This window comes from Equus caballus, chromosome 28 (genome assembly GCF_041296265.1).
Source record: "Equus caballus isolate H_3958 breed thoroughbred chromosome 28, TB-T2T, whole genome shotgun sequence".
Lineage (NCBI taxonomy): Eukaryota > Metazoa > Chordata > Mammalia > Perissodactyla > Equidae > Equus > Equus caballus.
The window spans coordinates 43123694-43143654 of NC_091711.1; the positions used below are offsets into that span (position 1 = coordinate 43123694).

Genomic DNA, 19961 nt, shown 5'->3' on the forward strand with positions numbered 1-19961 from the left:
TCTCCGTCTTTAAACTGATCACACATGTGCCATGGTAAAGCATCTGCAGTCTCTTTAGTAGCCCATCAGCCTGCTATCTGGGAAGGCTGTAGTAGCTCTGTTGTCCTCTCTGCCCTCTGAGCTGCTTTGTGTCTCTGTAGACTGATGATTAAAGAAGTTATGGGCATCAATCAACTCTTTGGAAATAGAGACAGGTCAGAGACCTAACATTATATGGAAAATAATAATGATGATAGGAAGACACGCCATCTACCTTAAATATACTGAGTATTGAGTAATGTTGTTTGGTGTCACTTGTCCTTCTAGGATTACTTTGATATTGTGAAGAGCCCCATGGATCTTTCTACCATCAAGAGGAAGTTAGACACTGGACAGTATCAGGAGCCCTGGCAGTACGTGGACGACATTTGGCTTATGTTCAACAACGCCTGGTTATATAATCGGAAAACATCACGGGTGTACAAATACTGCTCCAAGCTGTCTGAGGTCTTCGAACAAGAGATTGACCCAGTCATGCAAAGCCTTGGATATTGTTGTGGCAGAAAGGTAAGAAATTTTTGCACAGATAAGAATTGTATTGAAAACTTGGCCAATTAGAATCCTGAATCATCAGATTGTAAGCTCATCTGGAGTAGGGATTTGATCATGTTCACTGTGCACAGTGCACAGTGCCTGGCATGTACTGTTTTTTTTGTGCATACTAATTCATATCGAGCTCCTCTTGTCCTACTGAGTTCTTTGGTAAGTGGTGGAAAGATATGACCACTAAGCCTACCTCAGAGTGGCAAAGTAATCCAGTAGTAAACTATAATGTTTTTAGTTCTGTGAAGTGTCTTGGAAACTGAAACAGCCCATTATGATTAATATAAATGAGAATAAGACGTCGTTCACTTTTGTTTCTGATTTGCCAGTGTAAATATCCTAGCTTGTCATTGAGGCCTATGTGCTATTTAACAAATGGTTTCTTTTGCAGTTGGAATTCTCTCCACAGACACTCTGTTGCTATGGCAAACAGTTATGTACAATCCCTCGTGATGCCACTTACTACAGTTACCAGAACAGGTAAGCCCGACCACGTGTGGACCATGGTCCGTGTGTCCGCGTGTCTAGGGAGTGCATGCGGATGGACCAGCACACATACAGTCATGCTTCGTGTGTAATTTGCTTGAAAACAACTGTACAGCACAAGTTCTGGTCTTGACATTCTGCCTTTGTGTGCAGGATTCAACAATTTTCTAGCAGAAAGTAGCCTGGGCCTTTATTTTTATAAGGCAGGATTGGGAAGTTAAGCAACTTGATGAGTTGGTGGCATAGATGGGATTATATCCCAGACCCCAATTCTCTTTCCACTGTCCTTTCATAGCTCACCACAGCCCCAAGCAAAACTGAGATTTTCAAACTAGTCGTTCTACTTGTCCATGAAATTGTGTTGACTATATCTCCTTTCCCAAAACCTATGCAGAAAACTTTTAGCCAGATGTCTATTAGCCAGCTGTATCTTTTTGGAAATGTTTTCCTTTTGTGTGCAGCCTGTCCTTAAGTTGTTCTTGGAGTATACTAAAACAGAGGATCCCAGAGTATTTGCTTTGCCTCTATTAAGCAAAGAAAAAGGAGCAGCTCCCAAAATAGCTCTGTACCAGACAGTTACTTAGAAAGACTTGCATATGACAGTGGATGGTAGGGTTCTAATAAATTGGGCACTTCTGTCTATTTTCTCCTGCCCAAACAATGGCTGTAATCAGACAAATTGCATTCACTCATCTGTCTTAACCATGATTTGTCTCCTTCTTTCAGTGACTAGCCTAGAGTATAGCTTGCATGGGGTGTTTACCTGAGGCTCTGAGATAGGAAGAGCAAGGCCGGGCAGTTAATACCCTTTACTTCTTTAGTAACACTAAGCCCACAGTGGTGTTTTTGCTGAACTTGTGTGCTACAGATGGATTTCTAGCTTTGAAAAAGTGACTTAAACTTTTTGTTTTATTTACAAAAAGTTAGGTGCACTCCCCTAATGCTTTGTAGTCATTAGAATCCACAGTTTTTTACTCATTAAAACCTAGGAAAAGTGAGTCTCAAGTTGTTGTAAACACCTTAGGTTCAAAAAGCAAGTAACAACTGGTGTATAGCTTTTCTCATGCTACCATCTTGACATTTATACCATTTTTGAATTTTTATCCGTCTACAGTGTTTGTAATCTTTGTACCAAGGAACGGATAATCATGTGCCTGCACGTGCCACTGCCTTTCTTTTGCCGTTTAAACAATGTCAGTTGATGGCCATGATCAGTATTTAGCTGCATATGCACAGTTTTCATTGAAAAACAATTTTTTTTTTTTTTAACTTATGTGGCTTCCTTGGGATCAAAATGAAATTTTGTTATTTTCAACCTATAGTAGTTTTTAGGTGATTTGTTTTCTGGTACTGTATCCATACTGGTTTTTTTTTTTTTAAGTAGGGAGAAGTGTGATCACTGTGTTTAGGTAATAGAGTAGCAATTCTTCTCTCACCAGTATATTTATCCTCCTCCCTTTTTTTGATTATTTGCATCAAATAACATTAATTGCTAAATTGAAAGAATGTAGGTCTGTGTAAGTGAAACTTTTTTGTTTTATTTGCTGTAATCATTTGCTACTTGTGATCCCATTTGAGATATTTAATGCTAATCTGTGCTTTGCCTTGGCTTTCTGCTTTGTGTTGTCTTGTCTTGCTTTTATGTTTTTTGTTGTCCTGCAATCCCTCATTTCTTCGTTTGTTTTGTGTTTTTTTTTTTCTCCCTCATGCTTGTCGTTGTCTGCACTTGGCTTTGATTGCAAAAACAAAAAACAAAAAAAACAAAACAAAACCCAAACTGTGGGGCCCATAAATCTGCATCATTGAATGTCCTTGTCGCCGTTGATGACCTGCTCTCTGCTCCCGTCCCCCTCCTTGGCCTGCTGTGATTGGTGGCTTCGTTGCTTGGCTTGGCTGTGTTGTGTGAACGGAACAGTTCACCCCAGTATGGCCTTCTTGCCGACAGGTATCATTTCTGTGAGAAGTGTTTCAATGAAATCCAAGGGGAGAGCGTTTCTTTGGGGGATGACCCTTCCCAGCCTCAAACGTAAGTAACTGCATTATTTTGGAAAACGCTGTCTTCTTTTTCAGTTGTCAGGTGACTATGCTTAGGCTCTTAAGAGGTTTGGGGATGCACTGTCCAGTATGGTAGCCATTTTTTAGCCACAGATGGCTATTTAAATACAAATTAAAGTAAATAAAATTTAAAAATTATTTCTCAGTTCCACTAGGCACATTTCAAATACTCACTAGATGTCTGTAGCTAGTGACTGCCATGTTGGTCAGCACAGAGAGAGAACATTTCCATCATAGCAGAAAGTTCCGTCAATGCTGTTCTAGGCAGTACATCAGCTTTGGCTGGTCATTTTAGATCTGTTTCTTCTGTAAGGAAACAATCAGCTTCTCTCCTAAAAATGAAAAGGTTATATAGCGCAAGGGAACTTCATCATTAAGTGTCTTGAGTTTGAGGGAGAATTGAACAAATAACCACCTTGCATCCTTCTCATGTAGGTGTCAACAATACCAAAGTCATTCTAGTGATGAACATCATTTAATGACATTAGGGGTTTAGGAGTTTGTTAGAGTAACTTATTAGACTTGGTTGGACCTTTGCGATCTCACAGGCTTTTGTTGTTTGGTAAATGCCAAGAAAAATTTTCAAACAGCATAAACTGCCTAATAGTACTTCTAACCTCTAAGATTTAATGAGACAAACCAATTTCAAATTCGGACTGTTTTAGGAAGAAAGAACTGTTTGGTGTGCTTTAAATATTCTTGAGCTTCTTCCCTGTTTTAACCTATAATAAAGAGAAGCAGTTTAGAACATTCCAAAAAGTATGGAGTTATGTTACTAGTAAAAAGAGGGCTTCTGAGAAAAACTGGTTAATTTTTCCAAATTGGGTTTTGAAGTTGCACTTTTCCTTCAGTCTCCATTGAAATATAATGTAGTAGGGTCTAGTGCTGATCTGGAGAGTAGGTGCTGGGTCCCCTTGGTCCCCAAGGAGATTTTCTGACCCTCGGCTAAACCAGAGAAGTCAGCTCCAGCTAGGTTTCCCTCCTGCAAGAAAGGCAGGCAGCTTTCCCATTGGTACTGTTGAGTGGCTACCACATGTCCTGAACCTTAGGCAGCACATCTGTGGCTTTGAAGGGTACAGAAACCCCTTCTGGCTCTGCAGGTCTGTAGTGGGCCTGAGGGTCTGTTTCACCAGCAAGCTCCCAGGTCCTCCTGCGCTGCTGCTCTCCGAGCGCACTCTGAGTAACGAGGACTTAGGCCATTTTGAGACGAATCTCTAAGCTAGTTAGAGTGGGAAGCAGTTTAAATGCAGAGCTGTTCTCATTTTTGTGAGGAGGAAGCACAGTAGTCAAAGTTGGGCCCCCTGATAAGACTGTTAGCTTCTGTATTTGGGAGGCTATGAGCAGTGTGGTATGTTACACCAGGTTGGGAGGCCATGTGAAAATTTTAAAATGAATGCTAAAAAATAAATGTTTCACCCTTTAAAATTACCTTTTTGGGTTACTGTAAGCAACCTAAAATATGTATTCTTAATAGTGAAATTTTCTCTTAATATAAAAAGTTGTTTGACTACACGGTCCTGAAAAATTAATATTATTTTTAAATAGCAGTTTAGCTCCCTGTATACACACCATCCTTCATAGCTCGGTCTAGGAACATGAAACTCTTAAGAGTTAGTAAATGCCTAATACTGAGTAGTAGGCACAATTGAAAAAGGAAAAGAAGAACAAACTCATGTTTCTGATTCTTACTGGGGTCTCCATTTCCTGTAAGGGGAGATAGATTTACTATAAAGTCCTTTCCAAAAACAGGCATTCCTTTATGTAAACATGCATTTTGTGGGAACCAAGAAAGTACGTGTTTAATGTATCCTCAGTATATTCTTAGAAGATTTAAATAACCCACTTACAGTATGAGATTTGTTCCTGTGGTTAGAACAGTAGTCACATTGCTCATCTTTCTGTATCACTTTTTCTCATTGTGTGCCTCTTTTCTCCTTAGTACAATAAATAAAGAACAATTTTCCAAGAGAAAAAATGACACACTGGATCCTGAACTGTAAGTAGTTCCCCTTGAATAGTCAGGACACTTTGATTTTCCTTCTTCCTTTTGTTCTCTTGGTTTGCCCACACAGTGAGACGATTCTGTATTCTTGGGCTAAATCTTTATAACATACATCTAACATCAATGGTAGAAATGTGGAAGTCTCCAGTACAGTTAGGATTCATTTACAGTTCACTAAATCAACCCAATAGCTTGGTGTGGTATAGGCCCAGGTGAAGCACCAAGCTACCTCTGCTCAGTGCCATGTGTTCCATCCCTGTTGTCCTCTGCATTGCCAGACAAGTTCATAGTCGCTGCTTTGTATTGAGGTCTTTCACAGCACTGAAATGTACAGTTTAGGCCTTCCTGGAATGGATAGGATGGTGTTGGACTCATTTGGAAGCTTAAGCAGCAGTGATCTTTCACTTTTTACTGCCTTTCCACAGTCACATTTAACCGTCACATTTAGTGACTGAACTTAATTGCTTTTGAAATTTGCTCTACTTGTAACACTAAAGAGCTTTTAAAAACTGAAAACTTTTTTCAACTATTATTTCAATACTTTAGACAATTCTTGACTATCTTTTGAATTGTCAGAAGTCGGGAAACATTGAAGGTTTTGATTTGGTTAAAGTTTTGGATTTAATCTGAAAATTTTGGCTTTCCATTTCCAGGTTTGTTGAATGTACAGAATGTGGAAGAAAGATGCATCAGATCTGTGTGCTTCATCATGAGATCATCTGGCCATCTGGGTGAGACACCAGTATTTTCTCTAGACTTTTTCATCATAAATTTTAGCAAATTTTTGTTTTCTTTGTAATGAGTATATCATATCTTCAGAGTTACTGTGTCTCTAAACATTGTTCTTTGGATTGGGAAAGGATAATTAAAATCCAGTTTCGAAACATTAAATAACCTAAAAAAATCGAAAAATATAGATCTTTCTCTTATTTGCACACATTGTTTTAATCCATATACAAACATTTTATTCTGCTGGTTTGTTTTTTTAATTCTTTTCTGATCATTATACATCAAGTAAATACTTTTTCTTTTTCTTTTTTTTTTTAAGTAAATACTTTTTAAAGACTTACTAATAGAGATAACAAGAAATCTCTAGCACCTGGAAACTAGCAAGGATTTGCCAGATTTTGAATGTCACTATCTATGGAGGGTGCCAAGGGCACACCTTTATTCCTATCTCTGATAAAACATCACTCTGTGATTGGTATTCTAAATGATAACCCTGGTTAGGATTTGATTTAAACATCTTTTAGGGGCTTGGGCAATAAGTTAGATGGCTGTTGTCCAGTGAAAGGCAGAGTTGCGTAAAATGACTAGATATGGACTTTAATGAACTAGCTATTCTCGGGACCCATGTTCTGTTTCTAAATATTGTCTACATATTTACCCAAGCTGTACATCATCAGTGGCTTTGATAGCAATGAGTGGATTTTTGTCTGTTGTGACACTTAGCTGTCTACTGCTATGGGCCACCTCACTCTCCAGGAATCGGGCTGATCCCAGCTCTGTTGCAAGGGAAGGGGGAGCGGGGGTGTCTGTGCACCAGATGACTCATTAGGATGGGATCTCTGCATGGCCTCTACTCTTTTCTTAGACTGACTGTTGATGCTGGTTTGGAGGTCACAGGAAAGAGGCGGCTAATTAATAAATTTCCAGGAAATAATATGAAGGAAAATCACAGTAGTTGATGTTATGTAATTGCAGGAACAAAAAGAATCTACATTTCAAATCTATTGGTGCTGCTCTCAGAGTGTGCTTCTTTACATTCCCACCAGTAGCAGTATAGACTTGCCATTGTGATTGGCCAAAAAGCGAAATTCGTATTTTAATCTGTAATCTTTCATCATCTTTTCCTATCTAAGCCAATTTACATGCCCTTCTCCGGGATCTAGTGGTTAAGATTCGGCGCTCTTTTTTTTTTTTTAGATTGGCACCTGAGCTAACATCTGTTACCAGTCTTCTTCTCTTCTTCTCCTTCTCCTCCCCAAAGCCCCCCCAGTACATAGTTGTATATTTTAGTTGTGAGTGCCTCTGGTTGTGCCATGTGGGACGCCTCCTCAGCATGGCTTGACGAGCAGTGAATCCTCAGGCCACCAAAGCAGAGTGCACAAAGATAACCACTCGGCCATGGGGCCAGCCCCAGATTCGGCGCTCTTAATGCCATGGCCCAGGTTCATCTCCCAGTCAGGGAGCTACACCACCCGTCTCAGTTGTCATACTGTGACAGCTGCATGTTGCTGTGATGCTGGAAGCTAAGCCATCGGTATTTCAGATACCAACAGGGTCACTCAGGGTGGACAGGTTTCAGCAGAGCTTCCAGACCTAAGACTAGGAAGAAGGACCTGGCCACTCACTTTGAAAAAATTGGCCATGAAAACCCTAGGAATAGCAGCAGAGCATTGTCTAATATAGGGCCAGAAGGCGAGAGGATGGCACAGAAAGACTGGGCAGGGTTCTACTCTGCTGTCCACAGTGTTATTAAGAGTCAGAATTGACTCGATGGCCTTAACAACAACACATTTTTTCGTGTCTTTTGCCTGTTTTTCAATTAGATCTTTTGTCCTTTTTTTATTAATGATTTCTAAAAGCTCTTTGTATATAGTTGTATTAACTCTTTATTATATATTTAGAACTATTTCTCCCAGGTTGTCCTTTGAATTTTAACTTTATGCTTACATATGGTAGATTTTGTAGTATACGTTACTTTAGATGTTTCTTTAAGTTGTGTAAGCAAAATCTTGGTTTACATTTTAGATTTGTCTGTGATGGCTGTTTAAAGAAAACTGCACGAACTAGGAAAGAAAATAAGTTTTCTGCTAAAAGTAAGTTTCATTTTTACAGGTAAATTTTGACAAAACGCCACTGAAACAAAGTTAAGAATAAACCATCCAGAAATGAATTACTTTGTTTCAACCTTATTTAAAATATTTAACCAAAGTACAAATCTAATAATTTTTCTGTCATCTACTTAAAGTTAAACTGTAATGTACTTTTTGGTGTGAAATTCATTAGACCTAAGAAGAAAATTTTCAAGGATCAGGATTTGTAAAATAGAGGATATGTGTTTTTCTTGTTCCTACATTTCTCCATGTTTGGGGCATTTCCTAACGGGGGCCAGATGTGGAAATATTTGTCCAGAACCGCCATTCCATGAGTGACTCCCTCAGTTTTGTCCACACCATTAGTAAGGACTGCTTTAGGCCTATGTGATCTTTTTAGTTGGGGAGGCGAGTTGGTGGTAGTAAAAACTTTTCTCATATAATTAATTTACACTAATTTATCTTATTATAGTGTTTGACTTAGTTTTGTTCGATGCCTTTGCAATTTTTTTCTGCCTACAGGTTGCTTTTATTCCTGTATGGTTTCTCATGATATCTAACCATTGTTATTTTAAAACAGTATTACAGTCAAGGCAAAGTGCTTATGGATGTTTGTTCTATTTTTTTAACTTTTCTGAAACTGGAAAATTTTCAAAGTAAAAAGTTGGGGAAAAGAATGTTTAAAGAGATTTGATATTGAACCTTAAGACTGACGGTAATAAATTTGACCTTTATTACTACAAACTTTTAACTTTTATATTCCTAGGGTTGCCATCCACAAGGCTTGGCACCTTTCTGGAGAATCGTGTGAATGACTTTCTGAGGCGACAAAATCACCCTGAGTCAGGAGAGGTCACTGTTCGGGTAGTTCACGCTTCTGACAAAACTGTGGAAGTCAAACCAGGCATGAAAGCAAGGTATCTAGTGATTTTCCCTCTTCTTTTCTTGTGGGTCCACAATTGCTCACACATGGTTATGAGCACAGTTGTTGCTCATACACGGCTGTTACTGTTGATTCTAATCTGAATGAATGTTATGATTTTTCCCTCCAATCTGAATTGTGTAGGTTTGTAGATAGTGGAGAGATGGCAGAATCCTTCCCATATCGAACCAAAGCCCTCTTTGCCTTTGAAGAGATCGATGGTGTTGACTTGTGCTTCTTTGGCATGCATGTTCAAGAGTATGGCTCTGACTGCCCTCCACCCAACCAGAGGTAGGACTTCTTATGGCTACCTTCTAATTTGCACGGGAGTTTGAAGCTATAAGTGAAAAAGCATAAAGGGCAAGAAATGTTTGATGTGCTTTGTTTGGAAATGCAAATTCTCAAGTGTAGTATTAAAGTGAAACAAAACAAAAACAAAATATTGCTCTTCTATGGTCATAGTAAAAAGGAAAGGGATACGAGTAGCAGCCTGAAATTGGAAATGGGAAACAGGCTCACTAGTTTTCAGAAAATGGGCTCAAATCGAGATTGTGGGATCATGTTAAGACCTTACTGAGAGGTATGTGAAAGAATATCATACAAATAGGGTAGGATGTGGTTTAGAATTTCTTGTTTCCAAAATAGTATACAGGCCAAAACAAGAAAGCTGCCAGGATACATTTGGATCCATAAATCTTGACTGATATACTGTGTTTCAGGTACTGTTAGATGCTGAGACTAGAAGAGAGCCATAGGCTCACTGAATGCCCCCAGGAGTTCACATTTATATAACACTGTGTGATGAGCATTACAAATGACAAGATGAGCAGAGAGCACAGAAGAGAGACTGTTATTAGCTGTATCAGTAAGATTTCATTATGTGACTTGACTTGGTTTCTTTCTCCCTGTTTGATATAGGAGAGTATATATATCATACCTCGATAGTGTTCATTTCTTCCGTCCTAAATGCTTGAGGACTGCAGTCTATCATGAAATTTTAATTGGATATTTAGAATACGTCAAGAAATTAGGGTAAGCATATTGATAACAAATGCTATTTTTAACAATAATTAAACTAGTTACTACTGTGATATTATGGTGAGACATACGTTAAAACATGCAAATATTTGACTTTTTGCCTTCTTTTCTCAACTTTGGTTTTCATCTAGTAGAAGTGTAATGTCAACTCTGTTGGAGATTCTTTCATGTTAATGTTGCCAGTAGGAAAGAAAGGGATATCTTGACCCTAAGTGCACCCATCCCAAATTGGTTGTATGTTGTTCAATTCAGTTGTCAGATACAGTTTAATTTGAAAGTTGATGGTTACTCGTTTAGGGCCAGAACCTTAGACTGCATTTGATCCTTTTACACCTAGATATGAAAAATAAAAACAAACTAAGTTCTGGAGATATAAAACTTCATCAAGACTGCTTCCTTACCTTCAAGATCTATATGGGCTTGAGAATATTCACCACCTCTCTTTGCAGGTTATTCCTCTTAAGTGCATTTCATTTAGCTCTCTTATTGAAATAAATCCATTTTCCTTTGCATTGTAACTTTCATTTGGTCTTTAAATGCACATTTGGGGTTTTTGGATCAAGGGTTAGCTTCCAAGAAGAACTAGGCAATGTGCGATTCATTGTTAATGCTGTGGGTTATGCTTAGTTCTGGCCTAAGAATTTTGATCTGATGGTAAATTGTATACTTTGTGTTACCTTGGGGAAAATCCTTGGTTTCTGTACTCACTTCACCTTGTGATTTAAAGTGTAGCATTCTTTCCAGAATGGATGATCTTTTCTCTTGAATGTTCCTTCTCTTTGTGTTGTTAGATATACGACAGGGCATATTTGGGCATGTCCCCCAAGTGAGGGAGACGACTATATCTTCCATTGCCATCCTCCTGACCAGAAGATACCCAAGCCCAAGCGACTGCAGGAGTGGTACAAAAAGATGCTTGACAAGGCCATGACTGATCGAATTGTCCATGATTACAAGGTCAGGAGGAGTGGGAGAAAATGATAACATTGAAAATTTGCTAATCCTGCAGCTGTGTATTCTGCCATTTAACTGTCTTTAAAAAATGTTCTGTTTGTTCTCCCTCTTCCATGTAATTTATAAAATTATGCTAATTTGATAAAGTGTTCTTATTTTGCCTGAATTGTTATTAAGATGAAGTGTATCTGGTAAAATGTTTAAAAATTGCTAAGTCTAATCAGGTTATATCAGTGTTCAGTATTCTCTTCTCTTTACTTCTCTGTACAAACTTTCAAAGTAAGAAAAACTAGGCTTTCAAAAAGTCTTAGATCAAGAAATACCTGTTTTAAAGACGTGACTAATTAAAAATATATTCTTAATAGCCATTCATGATTCTAGGGTATCTCATGATAAAAACTTGTACTACCAAATTTCTTACCTGTTTTTTCTCATGAGGAGGAAAACATTAACTGGATATTTTCCCAGGCAGCACAGCCAATCATTCTGTAGCTATATAGTTTCCAGTATTTGTAGTTTGGGTTGTTTAGAACATATTTTTCAAGTGAAAGCTGCTGAAATTCCAAGGATGGGTGGGTGCAAGGCAGGCACTGCCTCACATCACGCCGCGTCCTGTTATCAGGAGTGGTAAAGGCCTCAGGGTGAGTGATTCTGCCTCTGCCACTAGTGCCAGCAAGATAATCTGCCACTTGGTTATGTAAAGGCAAATAATCTCCCTGCGCTGATGGGTAGAGGAAAGAGAAAACCAGAAATACTGACTTCAAATAAGACCTTTTCACTGTTTAGGAAACTGTCTCCCCAGACATGGGGCTTAGGTATGAAATCTCTACCACCTTCCAGAAGACATTTTAATCCCTCATGTTTCTTACATCCATTAGCTATGACTGCCTCTGTATGAATAAATGCTTTTTTAAAAAACAGAAATTCCTATATTTGTACCTGGGTATTTTCACAGGATATTTTTAAACAAGCTACTGAAGATCGATTAACAAGTGCAAAGGAATTGCCTTACTTTGAGGGTGATTTCTGGCCCAATGTTCTGGAAGAGAGCATTAAGGAACTGGAACAGGAAGAGGAAGAGAGAAAGCGAGAGGAAAACACCAGCAATGAAAGCACAGATGTAAGTGCTTTGCATTTTCCTTTCCAACTTCTGCCTTGATTCTCATGGATAATCCAGAAGTGAGCTGAAACTTTGATCTTGGTCTTAAAGCTCTTAGGTGTGAGAAAGCTCTTTAAATTGAGTGAGAAATATTAGCTTAAGTAAGTTACTATGGTTCTATTTCAGTGGTTTTAAACCCTTTTAGCATCAGATCCTTGTTTTAGATGGAATCTTGGATTTCCAGTAGTAGAAACAGAAGGAAGGAAACCCTGAAAAATTGATGGAAAATTACCTATTTAGAGCAAGGAGTTGGCAAGCTTTACTTTCTGTGAAGGTCCAAATTATGAATATTTTGGGCCATATATGGTCTCCAGCCCTAAACACTTTATAAATGTAAAAACTATTCTTAGCCATACAAAAATGGCCCTGGACCAGAGTTTGCTAGTCCCCCATACAGAACCTGCTTTGTAGGAGGATCCCGAGGAGCTCTTCCTGGTTAGTTAATTCCCCGTGGCATATCTAGAAGTGCCCTCAGTGAGTCTAACCTGTTAAACTCACCCTTAAATAGTCTGTTAAAGATATAGAACTTACTACAGCCTTGTAGTTTCAATTAATCATTGATTGCTTTTCAAGGTGGTGGCGGTGGTTTTTATAGTAGACTCAGAAAATTCTAGAATGCAAGTGGAAGGAAATGAAGCCATGGTCTTTGGCTCCCCACTTCCACGCACTTTTCACTACCCCACATTGCCACTTACAGTTTCCTGTAAGTCTGGGATCGGATAGATCAACCTAAGCTCTTCTAGTCAAAAAGCTAAGGCTGCCATTGTCTTAATGAAGGGTCTTAGTGCAGGGATTCTTCACTGGGAGAAAATTAGTGCAAAGACGTTAGTGACATTAGTTTACTGTAAAAAAACAAACAAACAAAAAAAACAGCCTTAAAAACAGTGGGAGTGAAGAGAGCAGCTGGAAGATTATGATCTCTGGTTTCAAAGAAAGGAGAGTCTTCTTACCATTAGTATCATTCACATCACTGCTTAACAAAAACTGTCTTGTCCCCTATGTGCTAACCTGTAGGTGACAAAGGGAGACAGCAAAAATGCTAAAAAGAAGAATAATAAGAAAACCAGCAAAAACAAGAGCAGCCTTAGTAGGGGCAACAAGAAGAAGCCAGGCATGCCTAATGTGTCCAATGACCTCTCGCAGAAGCTGTACGCCACCATGGAGAAACATAAAGAGGTAAGATGCAGCCACCAAGAACAGAAGAACCAGAGCAAGATTTCCAAGGAACTGCCCGCTATGGTTGGCATTTATGACATGAGCACCAGACCACTTGAAATGCAGAAGGAAGAACAGGGGCTGGCTGCATGGCGCTGAAAGCGAGCGATGATAAGCTTGCTTTAATTTGCAGCTGTGTTGTAAATCTAGATGGTACTGGATTGTGTCTCACAGTTTAAAAGGACAAGCATAGTTAGTCTAGCCCTGTTGTTTATACCCTCTTATGTGCGTGCCTCTGTGGCTCAGGAGAAAGGCTTGTTGGATATTTTTGTTCTTTTGTTTTAAACCAAGCTCCTTAGAGCTCCATTGGTCATTCCAGTTTGTCCGTAATGGAACTTTGGCAAAACAAATGAATAAAAACGTGGACTGCTTTCCTGAAAGTGATTTGGGAAGTGGAGAAAGCTGAAGAAAAGTTCATCTTTCGTACACTATGCACTTGTAACCCCTTCTCAGAGGAGTTAAAACTTCGCGTTACTTTGTCCTTCAGATTGCTTGTTTGTGGTAGGTAGATTGGGAATGTAACTGGGTGTGTTGGGGTTTTTCCCTTCAGCAGCATCAGTGGTAAGCTGAGGAGTCTTGAAGGGTAGTTATGTCAGTCGTTTGTTTTGTTTTGTTTTTTTAGTTGTTTGTTTTTTTAATATCTCAGTTCATTTCTGTGTTCAGGCATCTTATCGGGTTCTTACAGGAAGTGGCTATTACATGGAGAGAGAAGTGACGGCTTGCTTTTATGTATAGACTTAGAACCAAATTGATTAAGCAGTCTTTGGGAGAGAAATCGTTACTCAGAACCCTTTAGAGAGGTAGTTATTATAACGGTTCTTGACCTATAAGCTGTTCAGAGTGCCCTTCCCCCACATCACGACTCCACCCCCACTCCTTTTTTATTTAAGCCTAAAGAACTATAGCCTGAGCCTTGCTAGTGCAACAGAAAGATTCCTTAGCTCTAGTGAGCGCCTCACTTAGATAATTATCAACAATTAATCATTATTAGCTATGTCAAGCAATGTTTAGTGTCATAAAATTCTAGCATAACAGCAATTGGGAAAGACCCTCAGGGTATATTGTAGTAGATTTCACTTAAATTGTGAACACATTCTGTGATTTCACTTAAGATGTAGGTAGTAGTCACCTGTTAGGAATTAGAGTCTAAAGTTGTCAGTTTAGGTTAAACTCAAGTATTGTCTTAGCTGTACAGCATGACGTCCAGTGGACTCAGTCACCATGGTTGTTATTGGAGGATCGGCCATAGTGAGGATTTCCTAGGGAGTCTACCAGATGGTTTTGTTTGCCTTTATTTTGAATGGGTTGTACAGGCACTCCCTACTTGTTAGATTCTGTGCGTCACATTTTCAGAATGCTCTTCCTTGCTTCGTGAGCGCTGCTTTGAGCCACAGTCTTAAGCCCAATTGTTACAAGGTCAGATACGCATCTCGGTTCTCCCTTGATGCTTTGAACTGTAGGCATCTCTTTGCTATGTGTCTTGTCTCAGTGTGTGCTTTCTTGTCCTATTGTTCTTTTTCTAGAAATGTAGCTTATTAAAAGACTCTTGTTTCATGCAAACGTTGCTGCCCAAGTATATCACAAGTGTTACTGCCAGTTTGCACAGATTTTCAGTCTTTAAAAAACTGGTAGAATATAGTGATTAATATAGGAGTTGCTCACAAGTTCTGGATCTCTTGAAGGTACCATTTTACATTTTATTAGTTTAATAAGAGTTTATAGTTACATACTAATTAATTTCAAATACATATATAATACCAGCTTCTTGCAGCCTTTACACTAATGGTTATGGGAATTAATGGTTGTGTGTTTTCAAACTTTAATGAACAAAAATTTTGCTGCTTCCACAGCAGAGCCTAAGGTTTGGGGGTTTTATCTTTCCCACCCCCACCAACTTTTTTTTTTCCTCTCTCCTCAAATTTACAGGAAAGTTACACAGAGGATTCCCTCCCATACCCTTCACTTAGATTCATCAGATGTTAACGTTTTGCTACATTTTCTTTACCTATTTCAGCAAGTACCTTCTAAGAAAGAAGACGTCTGCATAACTATGCTATGGTTTCACACTCGGGAAGCTTAACCCAGTGCCACCATCTACTGTCTGGTCCTTAGGCTCCAATCAAGGGTTGTGTTGAGTTGCCATGTCTCATTTCCCAGCTTTATTTGCTTTCACGATGTGGGCATTTTGTTGAAGAGTCCAGGCCAATTGTTTCGTAGAATGACCCTCAGTTTGGGTTTGTCTAATTGGTTTCGTTGTGATTAGATTCAGGTTAAATGATGGATTTCATTTTAAAGGAGAGCACTTGGAGGCAGAATGCCCACTGTGTATGTGTGTACCTGACCTGGACCATTCTTATTTTGAAGGAATTATTGAATGAGGTAGAAACGATAACAAGATGTAGATTTTAGACCCATTGTAGTAGTCCCAGAGAAGAGAGCAGAAATACATAGCACAGGAGGAAGAGAGGGCTGTACCGTCCAGCCCTGTGGCGTGCGCGTAAAATGCACTAAAGCGGTCAGCAGCCTCACAGGCATGCAGCCTGACTCACCTGTCTGCTGCGGCTGCTCCGGCGCCGCGTGGTGCTCTGGCTCCAGAGTCAGAATGAGATTGTCTGTCTTGCAGGTCTTCTTTGTGATCCGTCTCATCGCTGGCCCTGCTGCCAACTCCCTGCCTCCCATTGTGGATCCTGACCCCCTCATCCCCTGTGATCTGATGGATGGGCGGGATGCCTTTCTCACCCTCGCAAGGGACAAGCACCTGGAGTTCTCTTCACTCCGAAGAGCCCAGTGGTCAACTATGTGCATGCTGGTGGAGCTCCACACCCAGAGCCAGGACCGCTTCGTCTATACCTGCAATGAGTGCAAGCACCACGTGGAGACCCGCTGGCACTGCACCGTGTGTGAGGTAGGCCCCCACGTGCGGGGAGGAGAGAGCGCTGGAGGGTCCAACTGCTTGAGAGGCAGTGCAGACCAGACGCTCTGGAGGCCTTTCTGGGCTCCAGTGCCAGTGCTGAGTCACAGAATGAGGTGCGAGGGGCCTGGCCTCGTGTTTCAGTGGGAGAGGTAAAGAGGCTTTCTCTAAGAAAGGGCTTTTTAGCTCATGTAGAATTTGTGAAATGCTTTTGAATGACTTAAATCTTGGAGAGTTAACCTGTGTCTGTTTTCCCCCCAGGATTACGATTTGTGTATCACCTGCTATAACACTAAAAACCATGACCACAAAATGGAGAAACTAGGTCTCGGCTTAGATGATGAGAGCAACAACCAGCAGGCTGCGGCCACCCAGAGCCCAGGAGACTCACGCCGCCTCAGCATCCAGCGCTGCATCCAGTCTCTGGTCCATGCCTGCCAGTGCCGAAATGCCAATTGCTCCCTGCCCTCCTGCCAGAAGATGAAGCGAGTTGTGCAGCATACCAAGGGTTGCAAACGGAAAACCAATGGAGGGTGCCCCATCTGCAAGCAGCTCATTGCCCTCTGTTGCTACCATGCCAAGCACTGCCAGGAGAACAAGTGCCCTGTGCCGTTCTGCCTAAACATCAAGCAAAAGCTCCGGCAGCAGCAGCTGCAGCACCGGCTACAGCAGGCCCAGATGCTCCGCAGGAGGATGGCCAGCATGCAGCGGACTGGTGTGGTGGGGCAGCAACAGGGCCTGCCCTCCCCAACTCCTGCCACTCCAACCACGCCAACTGGCCAACAGCCCACCACCCCACAGACACCCCAGCCCCAGCCCCCCTCTCAGCCCCAGCCCACCCCTCCCAACAGCATGCCACCCTACTTGCCCAGGACTCAAGCTGCTGGCCCTGTCCCCCAGGGTAAGGCGGCAGGCCAGGTGACCCCTCCAACTCCTCCTCAGACTGCTCAGCCACCCCTTCCAGGGCCCCCACCTGCAGCAGTGGAAATGGCAATGCAGATTCAGAGGGCAGCAGAGACTCAGCGCCAGATGGCCCATGTGCAAATATTTCAAAGGCCAATCCAGCACCAGATGCCACAGATGACTCCAATGGCCCCCATGGGTATGAACCCACCCCCCATGGCCAGAGGTCCCAGTGGGCATTTGGAGCCAGGGATGGGGCCCACAGGGATGCAGCAACAGCCACCGTGGGCCCAAGGAGGATTGCCTCAGCCCCAGCAACTACAGTCCGGGATGCCAAGGCCAGCCATGATGTCAGTGGCCCAGCATGGTCAGCCCTTGAACATGGCTCCCCAACCAGGATTGGGCCAGGTAGGTGTGAGCCCTCTCAAACCAGGCACTGTGTCTCAACAAGCCTTACAAAACCTTTTGCGGACTCTCAGGTCTCCCAGCTCTCCCCTACAGCAGCAACAGGTGCTTAGTATCCTTCACGCCAACCCCCAGCTGTTGGCTGCATTCATCAAGCAGCGGGCTGCCAAGTATGCCAACTCTAATCCGCAAGCCCTCCCTGGGCAACCTGGCATGCCCCAGGGCCAGCCAGGGCTGCAGCCACCTACCATGCCAGGTCAGCAGGGGGTCCACTCCAATCCAGCCATGCAGAACATGAATCCCATGCAGGCAGGCATTCAGCGGGCTAGCCTGCCCCAGCAGCAACCACAGCAGCAGCTCCAGCCACCCATGGGAGGGATGAGCCCCCAAGCTCAGCAGATGAACATGAATCACAACACCATGCCTTCACAGTTCCGAGACATCTTGAGACGACAGCAGATGGTGGTGCCGCAGCAGCAGCAGCAGGGAGCAGGGCCAGGAATCGGCCCTGGAATGGCCAACCATAACCAGTTCCAGCAACCCCAAGGAGTTGGCTACCCCCCACAGCAACAGCAGCAGCAGCAGCGGATGCAGCATCACATGCAACAGATGCAACAAGGGAACATGGGACAAATGGGCCAGCTCCCCCAGGCCTTGGGAGCAGAGGCAGGAGCCAGTCTGCAGGCCTATCAGCAGCGCCTCCTTCAGCAACAGATGGGGTCCCCTGCTCAGCCCAACCCCATGAGCCCCCAACAGCATATGCTCCCAAACCAGGCCCAGTCCCCACACCTACAAGGCCAGCAGATCCCGTCTCTCTCCAATCAAGTGCGTTCTCCCCAGCCTGTCCCTTCTCCACGGCCACAGTCCCAGCCCCCTCACTCCAGCCCTTCCCCAAGGATGCAGCCTCAGCCTTCTCCACACCACGTTTCCCCACAGACCAGTTCTCCACATCCTGGACTGGTAGCTGCCCAGGCCAACCCCATGGAACAAGGGCATTTTGCCAGCCCGGACCAGAATTCGATGCTTTCTCAGCTCGCTAGCAATCCAGGCATGGCAAACCTCCATGGTGCAAGCGCCACGGACCTGGGACTCAGCACCGATAACTCAGACTTGAATCCGAACCTCTCACAGAGTACACTAGACATACACTAGAGACACCTTGTAGTATTTTGGGAGCAAAAAAATTATTTTCTCTTAACAAGACTTTTTGTACTGAAAACAATTTTTTTGAATCTTTCTTAGCCTAAAAGACTTTTCCTTGGAACATATAAGAACTGTGCAGTAGCTGTTTGTGGTTTAAAGCAAACATGCAAGATGAACCTGAGGGATGATAGAATACAAAGAATATATTTTTGTTATGGCTGGTCGCCTCCAGCCTTTTTTTCCCTTGTGTGTGTGGTTCAAGTGTGCACTGGGAGGAGGCTGAGGTCTGTGAAGCCAACCACATGCTCCTGCCTTGCACCTCCAATAGGTTTTATTATTTTTTTTAAATTAATGAAAATATGTAATATTAATAGTTATTATTTACTGGTGCAGATGGTTGACATTTTTCCCTATTTTCCTCACTTTATGGAAGAGTTAAAAAAGAACATTTCTAAAACCAGAGGACAAAAGGGGTTAATGTTACTTTAAAATTACATTCTATATATATATAAATATATATAAATATATATTAAAATACCAATTTTTTTTCTCTGGGTGCAAAGATGTTCATTCTTTTAAAAATGTAAAAAAAAAAAAAAAAAATTCCCCTTCCTACCCTCAAGTCAACTTTTGTGCTCCAGAAAATTTTCTATTCTGTAAGTCTGAGCGTAAAACTTCAAGTATTAAAATAATTTGTACATGTAGAGAGAAAAATGACTTTTTCAAACTATACAGGGGCAGCTGCCAAATTGATGTATTATATATTGTGGTTCTGTTTCTTGAAAGAATTTTTTTTCGTTATTTTTACATCTAACAAAGGAAAAAATTAAAAAGAGGGTAAGAAACGATTCCAATGGGATGATTTTAACATGCAAAGTCCCTGGGGTTTCTTCTTTGCTTGCTTTCTTCCTCCTTACCCTGCTCCCCCCCACACACACACTTTCTGTAAAACTTGAAAATAGAAAGCAAAAACCCTCAACCGTTGTAAATCATGCAATTAAAGTTGATTACTTATAAATATGAACTTTGGATCACTGTATAGACTGTTAAATTTGATTTCTTATTACCTATTGTTAAATAAACTGTGTGAGACAGACCCCTGACTTTGTTTCGTTTCTTGCCATCATATCGTTGTCTTGGAATGCAGCAGTTTAAGTGCCTGATGCGTAGGATTCAAGAAAAACCGAAAGCCCTAGCTCACAGCCTCCCTAACTGTTACATAAGATCAAGCCACAAGTAGATTTTGGTAAATTTGTCGAAAGTTAGGGAAAAACACTACAAACACCAGCGAAGTGTCTTTTGTCTTTTTTTTTTTTAAGTTAGGAAGATTGTTGCTGAGCTAACATCTGCCAGTCTTGCTCTACTTT

At 41.5% G+C, this 19961-nt stretch overlaps 1 protein-coding gene across 1 annotated transcript in view; it reads left to right on the forward strand.

The window, feature by feature from the left end:
- EP300 (E1A binding protein p300) overlaps nt 1–19690 on the forward strand; it is a 75010-nt gene extending 55320 nt beyond the window's left edge. Inside the window, exons 18-31 of the mRNA XM_001502341.7 lie at nt 307–546; nt 974–1062; nt 3014–3094; nt 5063–5119; nt 5779–5856; nt 7880–7947; nt 8711–8861; nt 9011–9157; nt 9785–9898; nt 10696–10861; nt 11814–11978; nt 13032–13193; nt 15856–16137; nt 16405–19690. Coding sequence (XP_001502391.1) covers nt 307–546; nt 974–1062; nt 3014–3094; nt 5063–5119; nt 5779–5856; nt 7880–7947; nt 8711–8861; nt 9011–9157; nt 9785–9898; nt 10696–10861; nt 11814–11978; nt 13032–13193; nt 15856–16137; nt 16405–18603 — 3999 coding nt within the window. The 3' untranslated portion in view covers nt 18604–19690. The remainder of the gene's footprint in view (nt 1–306; nt 547–973; nt 1063–3013; nt 3095–5062; nt 5120–5778; nt 5857–7879; nt 7948–8710; nt 8862–9010; nt 9158–9784; nt 9899–10695; nt 10862–11813; nt 11979–13031; nt 13194–15855; nt 16138–16404) is intronic.
- The last annotated feature ends 271 nt before the right edge of the window (nt 19691–19961 follow it).